General features: G+C 55.1%; 1 protein-coding gene across 4 annotated transcripts; it reads left to right on the forward strand.

Annotated features, from left to right (window-relative positions):
- Positions 1 to 245: 245 nt before the first annotated feature.
- PDLIM7 (PDZ and LIM domain 7) lies at positions 246 to 21,301 on the forward strand. Of its 4 annotated transcripts, XR_016038054.1 has the most exons (14): positions 246 to 401; positions 1,351 to 1,456; positions 5,041 to 5,192; positions 5,274 to 5,304; positions 5,791 to 5,909; positions 6,570 to 6,706; positions 6,868 to 6,904; positions 7,845 to 7,906; positions 8,055 to 8,292; positions 9,611 to 9,791; positions 10,144 to 10,210; positions 20,466 to 20,586; positions 20,692 to 20,807; positions 20,961 to 21,076. XR_016038054.1 is itself a non-coding variant. In XM_055429669.2 (13 exons), the coding sequence occupies exons 2-13, from the start codon at positions 1,361 to 1,363 to the stop codon at positions 21,045 to 21,047; spliced, it is 1,377 nt and encodes a 458-aa protein (XP_055285644.1). In that variant the 5' UTR covers positions 247 to 401; positions 1,351 to 1,360; the 3' UTR covers positions 21,048 to 21,301. The 4 variants fall into 4 exon arrangements, 3 of the variants coding, with proteins under 3 accessions (XP_088694875.1, XP_055285644.1, XP_055285645.1); XM_055429669.2 differs by lacking the exon at positions 10,144 to 10,210 and having other exon boundaries at positions 247 to 401; positions 20,961 to 21,301; XM_055429670.2 differs by lacking the exons at positions 5,791 to 5,909; positions 10,144 to 10,210 and adding an exon at positions 6,295 to 6,311 and having other exon boundaries at positions 247 to 401; positions 20,961 to 21,301.
- The last annotated feature ends 403 nt before the right edge of the window (positions 21,302 to 21,704 follow it).

Raw genomic sequence — 21,704 nt, forward strand, 5'->3', positions numbered from 1 at the left:
ATCCGTCTGGTTCCCAAGTAGACTTTCTTTTCACTCCGCCAGCCGGAGGCGCAAAGGGCCAGGAAAGCGGAGGGTTAGGCTCCCAGACTAGGTGTCCGGCAGCCGAGACCCCGCCCAGACTCCGTCCAGGCCCCGCCCCACCAACGGGACCAAGGAGGGCTGTGTCTCAGAGCCCAAAGCTAGATGGGACCTGATGATTGGGTGGGGCGGAAGGATTGGGTAGGGCTTCCCACTGCCCCGGCCACCGCGACTTTTGGAGGGGGCGGGGCATCTGGCTCCGCCCCCCTACGCGGGCTCAAAGCGGCTGGCAGCCGCGGAGGCGGGGTCAGAACTCGGGCGGCGGATCCCAGCGCGGCGCTTTGGAGCCCGCCGCGGAGCAGCGCCCCGGCGGGGCCCAGAAGGTACTTGCGACAGCGGGGGGGCGTCTCGGGCCCGATCAGGCGGGGGGCAGAGGCCTAATGGGGACTACAGAGGGGGCTGGGCGTCGTAGCCAACTCTGCACTTCCTCCGGTGGGCCGTCGCCCCTACCCCGCCCCCGCCTTCCTGCGGCGAAGCCGGCTGCGGCGGGGCTGATTGGCGCCGGCGCCGCTTCCTGCGCCTGGGACTCGGCCAGTGCTTGGGGCCCAGGGGGAAACTGAGTCACGTTGGGATGGTAGCAGTCCTGTGTGGGAGGCACCACTGGGCTGCAGGATAAATCCGCTTCCTGGCCATGCTTTGGAGTCCCAGCCCCCACCATTTCCCCCAGGGGCCGCGCCCCCGCCCAGAACCCAGCGCTCCCAGGGGTCCTGCCCTGGCTCTCAGTAGCTTCGACTGGGCCTGGAATGGCTAGTATTCGCTCCAGCCGCCTCCCTCCGCACCCCTCCCCACCCCTCCCCCTCGCGGCCCAAGCCCCCGTGTTCTCTCCGCACAGTGTCAGTTTACACGCCTTATATAGTCCGAGCAGGCTCCAGCCGAGGCCTGCCTGTGGGGGCCTGGGGGCGGGGGAGAGGAGCGCCGGCCCTGGACTGGCATTGCTGTCCAGACCAAGGCTCAAGACTGGCTGGGAAGGAGGTCATGCCAAAGTAGTCCTGCGGTCCACTCCTGGGTGAGAAGAGCCTTAAGACTGGATGCGGGCTCCCTTCACCCTCCCCCCCGCCCCAGTCCTTGGGGAAAGACAGGGTTGCCCCTGTCTTTCCAAAGTGAGTCTGCCAGCTAGCAGCCCAGCCCGACGTAACAGGGTGCCCGCCTACCCTCCCCCTGGGTGTTCTCAGCGTCTGCCAGTGCTTGCCTGGCGCTAGTCCAAGGCTGGTGTCCAGAGTGGGGCCTGCCTGTGCACCCACCGTGCATCACTCACCTTTTCTCTCCTCTCAGGAGCAGCACTATGGATTCCTTCAAGGTGGTGCTGGAGGGGCCAGCACCTTGGGGCTTCCGGCTGCAGGGGGGCAAGGACTTCAATGTACCCCTCTCCATCTCCCGGGTGAGCCTAGGTTGAGGGAAGGGTTCCCCTGGGGGTCTCTGGGTGCTCAGATCTCCAGTGGGTGGCAGGAGGAGTCTAAGCAGGAATGAGCCGAGGTCATAGACCAGGAGGGGTCCAGGTCCAGAGCTGTGGGCACCTGCCACAAGGACTCCCAACTCGGTAGATACTGGGAAAGGAGCCCTCAGATTTCCACAGCACTACACTGCACCTTCTAGACTCAGGAGGTGAGCCTGCGGTCTCCAAGAAGTGTCTATAAACTGCTTGAGGAGCAATGTTTGGTGCTAGGCCCCTGGGAGGGCACTCTGACTGCAGGAGCTCACTTCATCCTCATTACCACCTAAGGAATAGCAACTACCACCCTGTTTATTCAGATGAGATAACTCAAGACTCATTGAAAGAACTCTTTTCATCAGTTCCATAGCAAAGCAGGCATGGGGCTTCAAACACAGGGATGGCCTGCAGTTTTTGTGGGTGGATAAGGTGCTTCTCCCCAGCCCAGGTGAGGACTTTTATCCCATTCACTGGCCTCATTCAGGATGCAGTGGTCTTTGGGTCTCTAGGGCTCTGACTTCAACTCCTGAGAGCCTGTCCTGGTGGGGGTGGAGCTGGAGGCTGGCTCCTCCCTGTGGCAGGGGGATTGCCTTATAAGCCCAAGAATGCAGCCCCATGCTGGGATAGCCAACTGGTGCCTGGAGTCTGCAGAGCTCAAGAAGGCTGGCCTAGGCCTGGAACCCTGAACCCCATCAGTGGGCCCCTCAGCCAATCACCAGGCTGTGGCTCCGACTGTGGGATCAGTTGTGGGACACAGAGAACAAAGTGCCTGCCCTGAGAGGGTCAGGCCAGCCCTTGGGTTGGTGTCTTTTGACTGTAGTGTGGGGGTCAGGAGGGGGCGGGGACTTCCTGTCCCTATATCCGCTTGTCCAGAGAGGCCCACCCAGGCTCATGGTCGGCAGGCAGCTATTGGCATGAAGCCCAGGGCAGGCACAGCCTGGAGGGGTCTAGAGAGCCCAGCTTGAGGGGGCCCCAAGGTAGAGTCTCTTGTAGTTGGGGTTGGCGAAAACATAATGGAATGGGCTGCCTAGGGTGTGAGAGAATCCAATTACTTATGGGGTTGGCCAGGACCTGCAGGCAGTCACTGTTCCCAGGGACCCTTCCGCGGGGTTTCCTGGAAGCTGCTCTTCCAGCAAGGTAGCTAAGGGCACTGGTCTCCCTACCACATACACCCAGCCTGTACATAATACTCAAGCCTTGCCAGCCTTGGGAACTCATCCTATACTCCGCTTGCTGGGAAAGTGCTGGTCAGTGTGGCTGGGAGCTTGGCTGACGTCTGAGCCTCAGTTTCTTCATTGGTGGGGATGGGCAACAAAGCAGCCTAAGGGAAGGACTTTCAGATGTGGCCTGTTGGGGGCACTCTGAGCTCGGGCTCTGTGGTCAGCAGCCCCAGCATGTGGGTGGGGCCACTGGCTGAGCCCAGCCCTGGAGTTGGACCTAGTCCCTGGTGGGTGGGAGTGAGGGTGGTCTTTTCTGATCTGGGCTGGGCCCCCTCCCTCTCTCCTGACCCTAGCATGGAGGAGGAGAGGGAGGGGCTAGGGCTGGCTGTAGGCCCAGGCCTGGGAGATGAGGTAACGTCTGGGACTTGGGGGTTGGGCTGTTCAGTGGAGCCCTCAGGCTGACTCACCCCCTACTCTGAGTAGTGTCCAACCCCCTGGCTTTTCCTCTCCTTGGTCCCTTGGGCCTCCTTGCTTTTCTCTCCAGGCACACCCCACCCCCATCCCCAGGTCTCTTCTGCTTCTGTCTCCACCTCTGACCACTGCTCTGTCCCTCCTGTCCTCCTCATCCCAGAGAAGGAAGTAGTTGCCAGTTCCTCATCCCCTCTCTGGGAGCCAACAGCTCCAGCTCAACCGGAGACTCCCACCTCCATGGGCTTAGCCCACACTTCCTGGGAGCCAGCCTGTGTGGGAAGGGAGTGGCCAGACCAGGTTTCCCTTCTACTGACTCACTGTGACCTTGAGTAAGTCACTTCCCCTCAAGGGCATCACTTCCCCATGCCCATTATAAGGGCTTGGATTGAACTAGAGGTAAGATAAGGGATCCAAGCCCCAAACCCACCTTGAGGGTCAGAGAATCTTTCCATTCAGAGGGCTGACCTCTGAACCCCAGCTCTCAACAATTCCCTGGTGGCTCAGGTGGTAAAGAATCCGCCTGCAATGTAGGAGACCTGGGTTCGATCCCTGGGTTGGGAAGACCCCCTGGAGAAGGAAGTGGCAACCCACTCCAGTATTGTTGCCTGCAGAATTTCATGGGTTAACAAAGAGTCAGACACAACTGAGGGACTAATACTTTCACTTTACTTTTCTCAACAGAGGTGGCCTAATAGGGTGGAGCCTAAGAGTCAGGGTCCTGGCCCTGCCTCTTGAGTTGCTAGCTAGGCAACTAGAGGCAAGTTACTTAACCTCTCTGTTTTCCCATGTATAAAATAAGTAAATTCCCAGACTCTCCTCCACAGGGTTTTTGGAGGATTCAGTATGTGGTAATACTAGGTACTCGATAAATGTAAACTGCTATTAGTACTTAGCAAGTAAAGAAAGGGCCACCCAGCGTCTTACCCTTCTAACTTCTGAAGCATGAGCTCTCCCTTCCTGCTCTAGTGCCATAAGTTTCTGGGTCTGACCCCTCTGCCAACTCTCTGGTACCTCTTACCTCCTCTCCCAGCCTGAACTCCTTCTGAGTATCGGCCCACCTGAGGACCCTTATGGGGTCACAGGTAGCCTGTACTCCACAAACCTCCCCAACTCGTGAAGTGTGATTTTACTCCCAGTACTTCCCCACAAGCCGGCTCAAGGCCAAGCCCGTTGCCAGATGGCCAGGCAGACCTGTGGGCTTAGACTGATGAACAGCAGTGCTACTTCCGCCTGTGTTGCTGCCACTAGGCTAGAGGGCTGGGAGGGCCCAGTTGGGTTCTTCAGGGTCACCTGTATCAAGACCCAGGGAAATAACCCACCCTGGGCCGTACAACTGGTGCTTCCTAACCTTGAGAACAATTCTTTCAGTACTTGAGGTCTTCATAAGTAATTGGATTCTCTCACACCCTAGGCAGCCCATTCCATTCTGTTTTCGCCAAAGCCCACCACTTCCCAGAAGTCATCTTCATGGTTTCAGCTCATGCAGATGCCACAAATATACATGCACACTTGCACACTCCATGCCCACACGCACAAGCCAGAGGGCAGGTCTGGTGGTGGAATGGCCTGGGTAAGAGGCCAACAGGGACCTCAAAAGCTTTGGTTGGAGCTGAGACACTTGGGTTTTAGCCTGAAGGTGGCTGCGTGTTGATGTCAGCAGCTTCTGAACCATGAGGAGGGTCCCTGTAGGTGAATGAAGAGTTTGAGATGATGGTGAAGCTCAAGGGAGCCCCACCCCCTCCCAGATGGCTTTAGTATCCAACAGTAGTCCAGAAACACATTGAATGAAGAGACCCCTGGGTTCTGTGAGCGGGGCAGCTGAGGAAGGACAGGGTTGGCTGCTGTTTGCCTGAGTTTGGTCTGCAGAGTCTTGGCCCTTCATAACCCTCCATCTCTCCATAGCTCACCCCTGGAGGTAAAGCTGCACAGGCCGGCGTGGCCGTGGGTGACTGGGTGCTGAGTATTGATGGCGAGAACGCGGGGGGCCTCACACATATCGAAGCCCAGAACAAGATCCGTGCCTGTGGGGAGCGCCTTAGCCTCAGCCTCAGCAGGTAAGCCTGAGCTGAGCAGCCCTGGCAGGTGGGCGTGCCCTTGGGCGTGGCCCATCGTCACCGCTTCCCCTTCTCTTCTAGGGCTCAGCCTGCTCAGAGCAAAACGCAGAAGGTAGGGGATGGGCTTGGGCTGTGTGGGCAGCAGGCGGGGTGGGACTGGACATCCAGGCTCACCTGCCCTCCCTGGTGTAGCCTTGGTACCCCCCCATCCCAGGCCGGGAGTAGAGGGTGGAGGCCAGAGCTGGGGAGTCTGGGAACTGGAAGTTGGGCCAGGGACTGCCGCACGGTCAGAGCACCATGCATGTCTGCCTGTCGGTCCGTCCGTCCATCCGTCTGTCTGCCTGCCTCCTTCTCTCTCTCCCGCCGGCCTGTGCTGCAAGCTGCACTAGCCCACCCGCCCTCGGACTGCGTGGGCTGAGATCATTGCTCCCAAATGGGCCCCTTGAAACCTGAGTCGCCCCCTCCCCGGAGCCTCAGGCCAGATGTGTGGGGGTAGGGCTGGAGCACCGCTGGCCTCTCCGTGCCAGGGGACGCCCCACTCTGGCCACAATCCCCGCCTCCTCCCGCCCTGCCCGCCCTCCGCTCTGTCTCTGCCCAGGCCCTGGCCCCCGCCGCGGACCCCCCGCGGTACACCTTTGCACCCAGCGCCTCCCTCAACAAGACGGCCCGACCCTTCGGGGCGAACCCGCCCGCAGACAGCGCCCCGCAGCAGAATGGGTATGTCTGTCCCACCGTCCACGCCATGTCTCCATCACCGCACGCCCACCGGCTGCCCGCTGCTGCTCTTGTCTGTGCTGCGCCCCAGCCTGGCCGGAACCGTGCGACAGCGACCCCTGGTGGCTGGGGCGGGTACTGCAGGCACAGGGCTCCACCTAGGGTGTGGCTCCTGCCTTGGGCTGGCCCAACTGGGGGCTCTGAGCAAGGCAGCGCGCCGCCCCCCTTCTCGGTGGTAGCCTGGGGTTGGGATTTGATGTTGGCCGACTGAGCCCAGACACTCAGTGCAGCCTTCCCCCTGGCTATTCTGACCCCTTGCCATCTTTCTTCCTCCCCTTGTCGATCTCTTTGTACCTTTATCTGTCCATCTGTCTTATTTCCTTCACAGGTGCAGACCCCTGACAAGTCAGTGAGCCCCCTCTGCCTATCCCTCTCTTCCTTCCTTTTGGCACTCTGGGTGGAGGCCCCTCCCCACCCTGGCTGCCCTCCTTTCACCGTGGTTGCCCTCCTCCCCTCTCACTGCCCTGCCCCAGCCCTCACCACGGGGGGCCTGGCCTTGCCCCGCCCTCTTCCATGACTCTAGCCCACCTGTATCAAGCCCGGGGAGGGGCCGCCCCTGCTGCCCACCCCAGCATGAGGTTCTGAGCCACACCCTCCCCACAGACAGCCGCTCCGACCGCTGGTCCCAGATGCCAGCAAGCAGCGGCTGATGGAGGACACGGAGGACTGGCGGCCGAGGCCTGGGACAGGCCAGTCCCGTTCCTTCCGCATCCTCGCCCACCTCACGGGCACCGAGTTCAGTAAGTGCCAGCCCAGGGAAGGGCGGACTCTCCTCCTGGTCCCCAGCCTGGACCCGGGCTTAGCCGGAGCCTGCCCTGGCACCCTGTGACCCTCTACCAGGGCTCAGGGCTGGGGTGGCCTTCTGTCTGCTCTTGGTCAATGCCTGCCTCTGCCCTCTCAGTGCAAGACCCGGATGAGGAGCACCTGAAGAAATCAAGGTAACAGGACAAGCTCCAGCCCCTCTTTCTCATTTCCGGCCTCTCCCATTCCAGCCCTGTCTGCTCCTGGCCACCCCTAGCCAGGCTTATCCGTTCTCCTTCCTTCCTCCGGCCCTCCCTCCCTGCCTCCCTGCCATCTCTCCTTCCTTCCACTTCCTCCTCCTTCTCTCTCTACCCCTCAGGGAAAAGTATGTCCTGGAGCTGCAGAGCCCACGCTACACCCGCCTCCGGGACTGGCACCACCAGCGCTCTGCCCACGTGCTCAACGTGCAGTCGTAGCTGGGTCCTCGCCGGCCGACTGCCCTCTCTGCCTCTTTCTTGCTGTTCCTCCGCCCCAGAGCACCTCCCCTTGGCAGCTCCAGCTTCTGCCTACCTCACCCATCCCTTCTCTGCCCCTGGACTGAGCCTCCTGCTGGCCTGGCCCCAGCTGCCCTCCTGGCACAGGGCCCGGCTCCATCTGACACTGCTGCCTTCACTCTTTGCCCTATGGTACTGCTGTCTGCCAGGTCTGTGCTGGCTTCTTGGGCATGAAAATAAACATTCTCGGCCCTGCTTTCTCTGCCTCTGTTCTCTATCTTTGTGGACTTGGTTTGCATTTGGGGTTGGGGGTGTTAGATGGTTCAGCTGTAGTGTGGGCCCTGCCAGTCTGGGTCTCAGTGGGTGGGGGTACCCAGCAAAAGGGGGCCCTGCCATCAGAAGGACCCTCACAAGCGGCCCCAGAAGCGAGAGCCCTGCTTCACCTCCCAGCCCTGTGCAACAGACCAGCCAGCTGGAACCTGGCCAGGAGGAATTGCCCTACCCATCCCTGCCCTTGGGGGACCTGGAGTCCTCTGCTCTCATACACCCAGGCATCTCTCATGGGGCCAGCAGGACCAAGGTTGGGGGGTGGGGCCATGCCAGGAGCCTCGGCCGTGCAGGGCTTGAATGACAGATCTTACAGCCAGGTGCCCAGGACGGAAGCCCCAACCCCAGCCTCAGCTACACCCCAGGAACCCTGGCCTGGTGAGAGAGCGTGGGCTTGGGCTTGGGGAACGGTGGATAACCTCCAGAGGCATGGGGGGCGGGCCCCTCCAAGCTGCCCCGGGCTCTCCCCACTGTCCTGTGGTGTCCCTGGGCACCCCCATGGAACCACTTTTTCTGGCCTTGGCAGGCCCTACCACCCCCAGTCCCACGAGCCGCCCACCCTGGGCTGTGGACCCTGCATTTGCTGAGCGCTATGCCCCGGACAAGACCAGCACGGTGCTGACCCGGCACACCCAGCCAGCCACACCCACGCCTATGCAGAACCGCACCTCCATTGTGCAGGCCGCCGCTGGAGGGGGCCATGGCGGGGGCGCTGGCAGCAACGGCAAGACCCCCGTGTGCCACCAGTGCCACAAGGTCATCCGGTGGGTGACCCTGTTCCTTCCTACCCTGGTCTTTCCCTGAACCGGAACTCCAGCCCTGGTGTCTTTCTGACCGCCGCTTCTCCCATCTGTCTCCCTACTCATCTCAGCTGCCCCCTGCTCGGTCTCTCTCCAACAATTGCCCTGCTGAATTGGAGGGGGTGCCAACGACACAGCCAAGCTGCAGCCCTAGACTCGTTGCTCTCTGGGCCAGGAAAGGCCTCCCTGCTCCCAGCCTCTCTGCACTGCTCCCCAGTGCCCAGCAGAGTCCCACAGCCCCCCAGAATCAGATCTGTGTCAGGCCCCAGAGTCTTCCTAGTTCTCATCAGAAGCTCTGCCCTGCTCTCAACTCCTGTCAGCTCTTAAGTTCTGGAAAGCAGCCCCTCGTTTAGACATCCCCATTTATCTGGGATGGCCGGGTCCCTCTCCAGCCTAGATGGAACAGGCCAGTGGATCAGAGTGGGCACCAGGCTCAGCTCAAGTGCCCACTGGTCTTCAGGGCTCACAGGTACTCCAGGCCTCCTGTCCCCCAGGACACCAACCCCTTGGGTTCAACTTATTAGGCTCAAGTCAGCAGTCCTCACCCAGTGTCACCGTCCTCCCTTTTCTGACACTACCCTTCTTCCTCACCTCCTGTCATCAAAACAGTGCAGCTTTTAAAATATTTGGCTGCATCTGATCTTAGTTGCAGCACATGGAATCTTAGTCGCAGTGCACGGGCTCTCTGTTGTGGCACACAGGCTCAGTTGCCCTGAGGCTTGTGGGATGTTAGTTCCCCAACTAGGGATTGAACCCTTGTCCCCTGCCTTGGGAGGCAAATTGTTAACCATTGCACTACCAGGGAAGTCCCACAATAGTTTTGTCTTGCTGTTTGATCTTAGACAAGTCACCTTTCAAACCTGTCTCTTCCCTTTTTGGAGAAGGCAATGGCACCCCATTCCAGTACTCTTGCCTGGAAAATCCCATGGACGGAGGAGTCTGGTGGGCTACAGTCCATGGGGTCGCAAAGAGTCGGACACGACTGAGCGACTTCACTTTCACTTTTCACTTTCATGCATTGGAGAAGGAAATGGCAACCCACTCCAGTATTCTTGCCTGGAGAATCCCAGGGACGGATTCTGTATATGAGGTTGCATAGAGTTGGACACGACTGAAGCGACTTAGCAGCAGCAGCAGCAGCTTCCCTATTTGGAGATGAAGAGAATGAACGTTCCCTTCAAGGTTTCATAATAGGTGTGGGGTAAACCCTGTGGGGTGCTGGCCAGGAACCCCGACTTCATTTGCAGCCACTCCTGCTCATTGCCCTTGCCTTCCCCTGCAGGGGCCGCTACCTGGTGGCGCTGGGCCACGCATACCACCCTGAGGAGTTTGTATGCAGCCAGTGTGGGAAGGTTCTGGAAGAGGGTGGCTTCTTCGAGGAGAAGGGGGCCATCTTCTGCCCACCCTGCTACGATGTGCGCTATGCACCCAGTTGTGCCAAGTGCAAGAAGAAGATCACTGGCGTGAGTGGGGCTGGTGGCTGGTGGGGGACTGGGAAGGCAAGCTTGACTCTTCGGCATTGAGGAGTGTTGAGCAGCTCCTGGGCTGGGGGGGCTCTCCCTGCAGGACCCCGTTGGAACCTTACCAGCCTCACAATCAGGTTACTATATCGACCTCACTTTACATTAGCCAGGATTGTCTTAACCAGTGACCTAAATCCTAACTCTGAAGGGCTCAAGCAGGAGAAAATTGGCGCCAATAATCAGAAAGGCTGCGGGATGCTAACTTCTGGCCCAGTTGAATGCAGATCCTGAGGTCGTCAGGAGTCTTTCTACCGCTTGCCTCTGGTTTCATCTGTGTTGGCTTTGTTCCCAGCATGCTTTTCCCTCGAAAGCGGCAAAGATGCTACTACATGAGTGGCTCCACGGTTACATCTCCCCAGGTTAGCACTGCAGAAAGAAAGCACCTCTGAGCCAGCTGATGCATCGAGTCCCAGCTGATGCTCGTTTGCCTGGCTTGCTTCGCATGCCAATCTCTGAACCAAGCCCTGTGACTCTAGTTGGCCAGGCCTGGGTGACACCCACCTCTGGAATGGGATCTGGTGGCCTTGCCTGAACCATAGGACTGGTTCCTTGAAAATAAAACCAGGGTGACATTACCCCAAGAGAGGGAGGAGGTAAGTGCTAGTCAGGCCAAAACAAGAGATGGCTACTGTGTTAGGATTGCATTCAGCTTCAGTAATAGAAAAAACTCCAGTATAGAGACTGAAACAGAAGGGGTAATGCTTACTTCAATCGCAAGAATTCCAGGGGTGGAAAAACAGCTCCTGGATGGCTTTCGGCTTTTCCTGTGTTTTAGTTCTGAAGTCCTTAGCCTGTAGGCCTTTGTCCTCAAGTTTATTGTATCATGGTTGCCAGATGACTGCTCAAGCCCCAGGCTCACATTCTTGTTGCAGGCGGAAAGAAGAGGGAAGGGACAGGCACCTTCTTTTAATGAGGTTTTGCCTTTTGACTCTGGAAGAAAAACCAGGAACTTGCATCTTTATCTCAGTTTGTGGAGTTGTTATCGTATGAACACCCGGGCCAGGGAGGGGAAGCTGGCAAATCCAGTATTTTAGCTGCTGTCCTCTGTGAGAGAGGAAGGCAAAAGGGGGTTGTGACTGGCTTTTGAGAGGCTAACGCAGTCTGCTGCCCTGACTGCGAATGCGAATGAAAAATGGAGTCTCTAAAGATAGGCTTGAAGGACACAGAACTATTGATTTGCAAAGGCAGAAATATAGGTTCAAAACCTTGCGATTCAAAATCCTATTCTTGGTAATTCCCTGGTGGTCCAGTGGCTAAGATTCTGTGCTGCCAATGCCGGAGGCCTGGGTTCGATTCCTGGTCAGGGAACTAGATCCCCTATGCCACAACTAACACCCCATGCAGCCAAATAAATAATATCTATATTAAAAACCTATTCTTAGAAAAAAATTCTGTTCTTCGTACTGAGTCTAAATATGCAGCAGAGCCTGGCCTGTTCTCCTGCAGGGCAGCCTAGCTGCCACCTGGAGCTGGGCTCGGGACTTGGGTCAGCACATGTTATGGGCTGACTGATGCCCTGTCTACCGTCTCCCATTCACTGTGGACAGTGTGCCCCACATTGGGAATACCCTGTGAAGACACAGGCCTGGCCCTGCCCCCAGGAACTCACACAGAGGAAGGGGACTCCAAGAGTGTTGAGGGTGAGCAGCCTAAGGAAAGAGGAGCATAACAGGCAGGGTGACAAGTTGAGGGGGGTTCAGCTGTGCCTGTGTGGAAACTAAAGTGCAGAGAGAGGCAGAAACTGCCCAAGGCTGCAGAGCATGAGGGCCAAACCAGAGCAGCACCAGGCGCTGCGGACTTCCAGCACTCATGCGTCTCCCTGTTTTTGGGTCCATGGGCAGAGCTTCCGGATGTGGCCAGAGAGCTTTGTGCATGGGTGTGTGCTAAGTCGCTTCAGTCATGTCTGACTCTGTGACCCTATGGGCTCTAGCCCACCAGGCTCCTCTGTCCGTGGAGACTCCAGGCAAGAATATTGAAGTGGGTTGCCATGCCCTCCTCCAGGGGATTTTCCCAACCCAGGGATTGAACCTGAGCCTCTTACATCTCCTGCATTGACAGGAGAGTTCTTTACTACTAGCACCACCTGGGAAGCCCAGAGAGCTCCGTAGTAATGGTCATATTCGTGATAATTGCCTTGACCACAAGTGACAGAAAAAATAATGACAACTGTTTCTCACCTAAGGAAGTCTAGAGGTGGGCAGTTTGGGACATGTAGGCAGATCCAGGCTCCTGTATCTTGTTTCTCCGACATCTTAGCATTGACTTACTTACCACTCATAGTCCAAGATACCTCTTGAGCTTCAGGCAAAATTTCCATGCTCCAGTTGGCTTCCTGTTAAGTTGCTCAGTGGTGTCAAACTCTTTACGACCCCATGGACTCACACCAGGTTTTCCTGTCCTTCACTATCTCCCAGAGTTTGCTCAAACTCATGTCCATTAAGTAGGTAATGCCATCCAACCATCTCATCCTCTGTCGTCTGCTTCTCCTCCTGCCTTCAATCTTTTGAGCTTCGAGGTCTTTTCCAATGAGTCAGCTCTTCATATCAGGTGGCCAGAGTATTGGACCTTCAACCTTAGCATCAATCCTTCCAATGAATATTCAAGGTTGATTTCCTTTAGGATTGACTGGTTTGATCTCCTTGCTGTCCAAGGGACTCTCAAGAATCTTCTCCAGCACCACAGTTCAAAAGCATCTGTACTTTAGTGTTCAGCCTTCTTTATGGTCTAACTCTTACACCTGAACATGACTACTGGAAAACTATAGCTTTGATTATACAGACCTTTGTCGGGAAAGTGATGTCTCTGCTTTTTAATATGCTGAACCTGGTGGGCTGCTGTCTATGGGGTCGCACATAGTTGGACACAACTGAAGCGACTTAGCAGCAGCAGCAGGTTCATCATAGCTTTTCTACCAAGGAACAAGCATCTGTCTTTTAACAAGCACCTGACTATAGTCACTGTCCACAGTGATTCTGGAACCCAAGAAAATAAAGTCTGTCACTGTTTCCATTTTTTCCCAGTCTATTTGCTATGAAATAATGGAACGGCATGCCATGATCTTAGTTTTTTGAATGTTGAATTTTAAGCCAGCTTTTTCATTTTCCTCTTTCTCCTTCATCAAGAGGCTCTTTAATTCCTCCTTGCTTTCTGCCATTAGGATGGTATCATCTGTATACCTAAGATTGTTGATATTTCTCCCAGCAAGCTTGATTTCAGCTTGTGATTTATCCAGCACGATATTTTGCATCATGTACTCTGCATATAAGTTAAATAAGCAGGATGACAATATACAACCTTAACATTCTCCTTTCCCAATTTTGAGCCAGTCCATTATTCCATGTATGGTTCTAATTGTTGCTTCTTGACGTGCATACAGCTTTCTCAGTAGGCAGGTCGGGTGGTCTGGTATTCCCATCTCTTTAAGAATTTTCCACAGTTTGTTGTGATTCACACAGTCAAAGGCTTTAGCATAGTCAGTGAAGCAGAAGTAGATGTTTTTCTGGGATTTTCTTGCTTTTTCTATGATCCAACAGATGTTGGCAGTTTGATCACTGGTTCCTCTACATTTCTAATTCACCTTGTACATCTGGAAGTTCTTGGTTCACATACTGTTGAAGCCTAGCTTGAAGGATTTTGAGCATTACCTTGCTAGCATGTGAAATGAGCACAATTATGTGGTAGTTTGAGCATTCTTTGGCATTACCTTTCTTTGAGATTAGAATGAAAACTAACCTTTTCCAGTCCTCTGGTCACTGCTGCATTTTCCAAATTTGCTGGCATACTGAGTGCAGCACTTTAATAGCATCATCTTTTAGGATTTGAAATAGCTCAGCTGGAATTCCATCACCTCCATTAGCTTTGTTCATAGTAATGCTTCCTAAGGCCTACTTGACTGTACTCCAGGATGTCTGGCTCTAAGTAAGTGACCACACCATCATGGTTATCCGAGTCATTAAAACCTTTTTTGTACAGTTTGTGTATTGTTGCCATCTCTTCTTAATCTCTTCTGCTTCTGTTAGGTCCTTGCCGTTTCTGTCCTTTGTTGAGCCCATCTTCACATGAAATATTCCCTTGGTATCTCTTAATTTTCTTGAAGAGATTTCTAGTCTTTCCCATTCTATTGTTTTCCTCTATTTCTTTGCATTGTTCACTTAAGAAAGCTTTCTTATCTCTTCCTGTTATTCTTTGGAACTCTGCATTCAGTTGGGTATATTTTTCTCCTTTGCCTTTCACTTTGCTTCTTTTCTCAGCAAGAAATTGGAAAAGGAAGGAGTGAAAGGTTCTTAGGAGCCATCTTTAGAAGATAAGTTCAGTTCAGTCACTCAGTCGTGTCCAACTCTTTGTGACCCCATAGACTACAGCACGCTTGCTCAAACCCATGTCCATCGAGTCGGTGATGCCATCCAACCATCTCATCCTCTGTCATCCCCTTCTCCTCCTGCCTTCAGTCTTTCCCAGATCAGGGTCTTTTCAAATGAGTGAGTTCTTCATATCAGGTGGCCAAAGTATTGGAGTTTCAGCTTCAGCATCAATCCTTCCAATGAATATTCAGGACTGATTTCCTTTTGGATTGAGCTTTGGGTGCCATCCAATCCTTCTGCTTCCATCCCATAGCCCAGAACTCAGTCACATGACATTACTGAGCTGCAAGGGAGGCTGGGAAATACAATCTGTTTGGTACAGCTATGTGCCCAGCAAAAAGTGAGGATTCCATCAGTAGACTAGAAGGGGAAAAAGGATATTATCACAGTTTTGTGTTGTGGGTCATTTTCTGTGTGGGCTTCCAGCTTCACAATTATACCCTGAAGTCAGTTTGATTTTTTTGCCCAAGATTACAGTCATTTCCCCACCAGCCTAATCGATATCGTGTTGGACTGTTCTATCAAAACTGGCTGGAACCCAGGACCTTTCTTTTTTTAATTTTATTTATTTATTTCTGGCTGCACTAGGTCTTCATTGCTGTGCAGGCTTTTCTCTATTTGCAGCAAGCGGGGGCTACTCTCTAGTTGTGGTGTATGAGCTTCTCATTGAGGTGGCTTCTCTTGTTGCGGAGCACGGACTCACTAGTTGTGACACATGGGCTTAGTTGGCCCATGGCACGTGGGATCTTCCCTGACCAGGGGTTGAACCAGTGGCCCCTGCATTGACAAACAGACCCTTAACCACTGGACCACCAGGGAAGTCCCCCCAGGACCTTTCTTAAGCTGCCATCTGGATTTGCTTCCCACAGATCAAGGCCCTTATGTTCTGTTCACTGACAGCCCTGCCTACATTACATCACAGTCTCGTCCTGCCTTGCCCCAGTTCTGGGTGGACAAAGTTATTGCCCAGGCTGCAGATACAGAGGCAAGCCTCACAGAGCGTGACTAGTTCCTGGGTCCTAGAGTATGCCCAGAATAAGGTGGCAAGCCCTGCTCCTGCCCCAGCCCAGTGGTTCCACATGTGGCCCAGGGGTACTGAGCTTCCCCTCTTGCAGGGGCTGCAGGGGCTGACAGACCACACCCGCCAGTGGGGTAGGTATGGGGTGTGTGCGGGGGGATGGGCAGGAACCTGACTGTCCCAGTTTACCATGGGCTTCAGGCTCTTAGCGCTCAGAGCATGGGGAAACACAGGACCATCTGGTTGAATCAGCAGACTTGGAGGGGAACTCTGGGGAATGGGATGGACACATTAGAAGGGACGCGTCCTAGTCTGGGACCCTCTGAAAGACTGTTGTCAAGCCCAACCACTCACCACCAGCCCCCGTCACTCTGGTGCTTCAGCGACACAGGCAGCTCCATCTTCCAATGCAATGTTTCCTTCACTGTGGGCCTTTGCATGGACTGTACTCTGCTAGAAATACCCTTCAGCACTCTCTTTACTTCATTCCTTCTCATCTGGGATTCAAAGAACACTTCCTCAGGGACACTTTCCCTGATACCCACCCTCCCACCTGGCCAGGCTCCCCACTGTTTGCTTGCTACCCTCCAGTCCTTTTGTCCCATCCCTTCTCCAGTGTGAAATTCATGGGCTGGGACCAGGGCTCTTTTGCTCATGTGTAATGCTGTACCTCATATATGGGAAGGGCTTCCCTGGTGGCTCAGTTGGTAAAGAGTCTGCCTGCATTGTGTGAGACCTGGGTTTGATCCCTGGGTCAGGACGATCCCCTGAAGGAGGCCATGACAACCCACTCCGATATTCTTGCCTGGAGAAGTCTGTGGACAGAGGAGCCTGGCAGGCTACAGTCCATGGGGTCACAAAGAGTCGGACATGACTGAGCGACTAACACACTAACACGTGTATAGAAAGTGGTCACCTAACACTTGAAGGAGTGAATGGAAGTGGCCTCTAAGCTGAACTTAATCATCAGTAGGAATTAGCTTGGACAAGGGTCAGGAGAGAATGCTCCACACAAGAGGGAACAGCTTGTGTGACAAGGCAACACCCGGGGAGGGTGTGAAACAAGGTGGAATTGAGGGCAGGAGCCATGTTAGGGGTTCCGGAGCTGGGGACTGCTGAGGTCAGATGTGCCTCATTGCGCTTCCCCTGGGGCTGCTGCTGCTGCTAAGTCACTTCAGTCGTGTCCAACTCTGTGTGACCCCATAGGCAGAAGCTCACCAGGCTCCCCTGTCCCTGGGATTCTCCAGGCAAGAACATTGGAGTGGGTTACCATTTCCTTCTCCAATGTGTGAAAGTGAAGTTGCTCAGTCGTCTCCGACCCTTAGCAGCCCCACGGACTGCAGCCTACCAGTCTCCTCCATCCATGGGATTTTCTAGGCAAGAGTACTGGAGTGGCTTGCCATTGGGAGACAACTCGAGGAGGGGAACGGAACCGCTAGGCCTGGGTTAGCGTGATGGGACGGCAGGGGCAGACAGATGTAGGAAGCTTTGGGTATAAGGTAGATACGGAGAACTGGCTCAGAGGCCTGCCTCCCTGTCCACATGCCCACTGGGCCCAGCTCTGGGCTCCCCGTGCTCCTGCCGAGACCCTGTCCTGTTGGCCCACAGCCAAGTTCCCCCAGCCCTTTGTCTTCTCCTTGTAAAGAGGCAACACCAGGCAGTGGGAAGAGCCAACTTTGGAGGGAGCCAGACTTGGGCTCGAAACACATTTCCGTCATCTATTGACTGTGTGATCTGGGACAGATCACTTTCTCTGGACCTTGCTGAAATGGGAGTGGCAGTACCTTCCTGGCCAGGCAGGTTGTGAGGTATATGTGAGAAATGGCATTTTTGGGGGGACTGTGCCACATGCCTTGTGGGATTTTAGTTCCCCAACCACTGATTGAACCTGCACCTTCAGCAGTGAGAGCGGTGAATCCTGACAACTGGACCCCCAGGGAATTCCCTTGGCAGTTTCTGTCGTGGGCACAGACAAGCCAGCTGAGAGCTAGGTGCTCCCCATACTTATGTCTTTCTTTGTCCACACTGTTTCTTGGCTTATTATAATTTTTTTAATAGTTTCTATTTAAAATTTATTTATTTATTTATTTTTGGCTGTGCTGGGTCTTCATTGCTGCACGAGAGCCTTCTCTAGCTGCTATAAGCAGGGGCTATTCCTTGTGGTGCACGGGCCTCTCACTGTGATGGCTTCTCTTGCTTCAGAGCTTGGGCTCTGGGGCACAGTCTCAGTAGCTGGCGGCATATGGGTCTGGCTACCTCTGCAGCATGTGGGATTTTCCCTGACCAGGGATTGAACCTGTGTCTCCTGCATTGGCAGGTGGATTCTTAACCACTGGACCACCAGGGAAGTCTTTTTTTCAAGACTTGTTTGTTTATTTATTTTTGGCTGCTCTGGGCCTTCACTGCTGTGCACGGGCTTTCTTTAGCTGCAGGGAGTGGGGGCTGCTCTCGAGCTGTGGTGCGCAGGCTTCTTGTTGCGGCTCTTCTGTGGTGGCACACGGGCTCTAGGGCATGCAGGCCTCAGTGGTTGCAGCTTGAGGGCTCAGTAGTTGTGGCGCACAGTCTTGGTTGTCCTCGGCATATGGGATCTTCCTGGACCAGGGATCGAACTCGTGTCTTCTGCATCGGCAGGCAGGCTCCTAACCAGACCATGAGCGAAGCCTCCGTTTCACTTTTAAAGTAATATTGAAAAACTGGATTTGACTTTAACACCTGGATTTCAACCTGAGCCTTGTAGGCATTCCTGAATGAAGCGGTCAGCACCACCCCTGCACACGGAACACGTGCCCTCCCATGACACAGTCTCCGCCTTGCCCCACCGTGTATGCCATCTGGCCTCGGCAGGCACCAGGTCTGGTACCCCTGGCCTCAGATGTGGGCGCATCCTTATGGCTACCTGGCAAAGCTGGGATCAGGCTCCCAGTTCAACAGTGAAGGAGCCAAGTGTCATGAGGAGGTGAAGCTGTTGGGCAAGCCACCCAGCTAAGATCTGGCTGAACCCACAATCTGACATCCCTTGGGGCTCCACACTGCCTTCTGCCTGTTCCAGGCGTGAGTGCTGCTCACCTGGTTGGCCCCAGGGAGAGCTCAGCCCACCTGTGGCCTCTGCTCTATCAGGCCTTCAGTAGAGCAGGTTAACTTAGCTCACAAGCACTCGTGATGCCTACCCATGGGCCAGGCACTGTTGGGATATACCAGCAACAGAAACGTTAATAGTTCATGCCCTCCGGGACCTCATACTAGATCAGGAAGAAGGCGGTGGAGAGCAGACAATAAGCAAGAGTCACAAGAGGTAAATTACCTGGTGGTATGCTAGTATGGGGTGCTTCCCTAAAGGCTCAGATGGTAAAGAATCCGTCTGCAATGCAGAGACCCAGGTTCACACGGGTCAGGGAGATCACCTGGAGAGGGGAATGTCAACCCACTCCAGTATCCTTGCCTGGAGAATTCCATGGACAGAGTAGCCTGGCAGGCTACACAGTCCATGGGGTTGCAAAGAGTCAGACACAACTGATTGGCTAACACACACACACATGTTAGTACAGGAAGAAAGTGCAGGTTTCAAGCTATTGGAAGCATGGCTTTGGGAAGGGGAGTTGGCATATGAGCTGATCGTGTCAGCGTGGGCCTCAAGGAGAAGGTGACCTTTGGGCAAAATCTTGAAGAGGGTGAGGGCTGAGCCTAGCAGATATCTGGGCCAAGCAGTCCAGGTAGAGGGGGTAGCTGGTGGGAAGCCCTAAGATGGTGTGCCCGTTGCATCAACCATGGATAAGAGGCCATGTGGGGAGAGCAGAGGGCTGGAAGCCAGTCTTGCTGTCTTCTGGGCCTTTCCCTGGGCTTTGCCCTTTGCTCAGAGCTCTTGCCTGGAAAATCCCATGGGTGGAGGAGCCTGGTAGGCTGCAGTCCATGGAGTCTCTAAGAGTCGGACATGACTGAGCGACTTCACTTTCACTTTTCACTTTCATGCATTGGGGAAGGAAATGGCAACCCACTCCAGTGTTCTTCCCTGGAGAATCCCAGGGACGGGGGAGCCTGGTGGGCTGCCGTCTGTGGGGTCGCACAGAGTCAGACACGACTGAAGCAACTTAGCATGCGTGCATTCATTGGGGAAGGAAATGGCAACCCACTCCAGTGTTTTTGCCTGGAGAATCCCAGGGACAGAGGAGCCTGGTGGGCTGCCATCTATGGGGTCGCACAGAGTCAGACACGACTGAAGCAACTTAGCATGCATGCATGCATTGGGGAAAGAAATGGCAGCCCATTCCAGTATTCTTGCCTGGAGAATCCCAGGGACAAAGGATCCTGGTGGGCTGCCGTCTATGGGGTCGCACAGAGTCGGACACGACTGAAGCAACTTAGCAGCAGCAGCAGTTCAATGTGGACTAGGCAGGGATTCAAGCAGAGGAGAAGCTGGCCAAGCACAGGTTGATATCAGGCTGTCGGGCAGAGGAAGGAGCACAGAAGCCAGTTTTGTGCACTCATTCAGGTCAGAGGTGCGCAAGGCTCAACATTCCACATCAGGGAGGCTGTGAGAAGTGGCCAGTATCTGGATGCATCTTGAAGGAGAACCCGGCTGGATTTCAGAGTGGACCCGAAATAAGAGACAAAGCAAGGAATTTGGCCTGTGCAGATGGAGTCACCATCCACTGAGACAGATGCTGTGGGAATGTGCAAGGCTGAGCGTGTGGAGATTGGGAGCAGAACTTCAGATGTAGCATAGTGAATAGCCATCAGGCTTCCCTGGTAGCTCAGCTGGCAAAGAATCTTCCTGCAATGCAAGAGATCCCAGTTCGATTCCTGGGTTGGGGAGATCACCTGGAGAAGAGATAGGCTGCCCACTCCAGTACTCATGGGCTTCCCTGGTGCCTCAGATGGTAAAGAATCCGCCTGCAATGAGGGAGACCTAGGTTCGATCCCTGGGTTGGGAAGATCCCCTGGAGGAGGGCATGGCAACCCACTCCAGTGTTCTTGCCTGGAGAATCCCATGGACAGAGGAGCCTGGCAGGCTACAGTCCATGGGGTCGCAAAGAGTCGGACATGACTGATTGACTAAGCACAGCACAGCACAGTGGACATTCACAGGGATGCTTTGGGGTTGGAGAGAGAAAGTGGGAGCAGTGGGTGTGCAGATAAAACATTTATCTGGAAAGAAAGAGGGCCCCAGCCAGCCTGCCTATGTCCTGGGCTCTGGAGAGGAGGGTGCCAAGCTGCCAAGTGACTGTTGCTTCCTCTTAGGAGATCATGCACGCCCTGAAGATGACCTGGCATGTGCATTGCTTCACCTGTGCGGCCTGCAAGACACCCATTCGGAACAGGGCCTTCTACATGGAGGAAGGGGCCCCCTACTGCGAGCGAGGTATGAGCTGGGACAGGTGAGAAGACAGTGCTGGGTGAGGGGATGGGGTGTGGGCAGGGGAGAACCCAACTTCCCCCGCCACTTTTCTTCTCTGTCTCTCTCCAGACTATGAGAAGATGTTTGGCACAAAATGCCGAGGCTGTGACTTCAAGATCGACGCTGGGGACCGCTTCCTGGAGGCGCTGGGCTTCAGCTGGCATGATACGTGCTTCGTGTGCGCAGTGAGTTTCCCTCTTTGACTCAAGCCCTGTCCCCAGAGCCCTGTGTTCTTCACCCACCTCCGTCCCACCCCTGCCTCTGGGATTCCTAAGAGGTTGGGAAGGGCCCTCTCCTGCTACCCCCACCCCTCATAACTGCACCTTGGCTGTTCCCAGATATGTCAGATCAACCTGGAAGGAAAGACTTTCTACTCCAAGAAGGACAAGCCCCTTTGCAAGAGCCACGCCTTCTCCCACGTGTGAGCCCCTCCCACCCACTGCTGCCCACCCCAGCCTACCCAACCTGAGGGGTTTGCTCATTCTGGAACCATCGCCCCAGATTTCTGGGTAGGGCTAGCAAAAGTTGCCCTGACCCCGACTCCTGGCCCTAGCCTGGGGTCCCCCAGGCCCCACCCCCTTCACCTCCCCATACTCCCTCCACCACCTTCGCACACTGGTGCTGGCCACACCGGCCCCTGCTCACGTCCAGTGCTACAATAAATCTGTCTCCAGCTGTGTCTGGTGTGTGCTTCCCCCTGTGCATCAAGAAAGGTGGGGTCTAAGGCCTGTAGCAGGGTGGAGATTGAATTCTCCAGATTAAATTCTGACCATCCTGCTGGACCCGTGATGGGGACAGGGAGGACTCACGGTCAGCAGGAGGAGGCAAAGGGGAATCTCACGTGCTGGGCCCAGGACCCACAGAAGTTGGGGGTACCTGGTCTGGCTTGGCTTGGCAGTCAGAGAAGAGTTGGAGGGGCATCCTCAGGGGTGTAACGTGGAAAATGGTACACACAAATGAGGGTCCAGAGGGGCTGCTGCCATCGTATGCTGCAGGCAAAGAAAGGGGGCTGCAGAAGGCAGCCCCCCCCCCCGAGTCCTGGAAATGCCAGGGTGCCTGGAAGTGCCAGGATGAGGAGCTGG

This window comes from Moschus berezovskii, chromosome 8 (genome assembly GCF_049115385.1).
Source record: "Moschus berezovskii isolate FMDL1 chromosome 8, NW_MosBer_1.0, whole genome shotgun sequence".
Classification (NCBI taxonomy): domain Eukaryota; kingdom Metazoa; phylum Chordata; class Mammalia; order Artiodactyla; family Moschidae; genus Moschus; species Moschus berezovskii.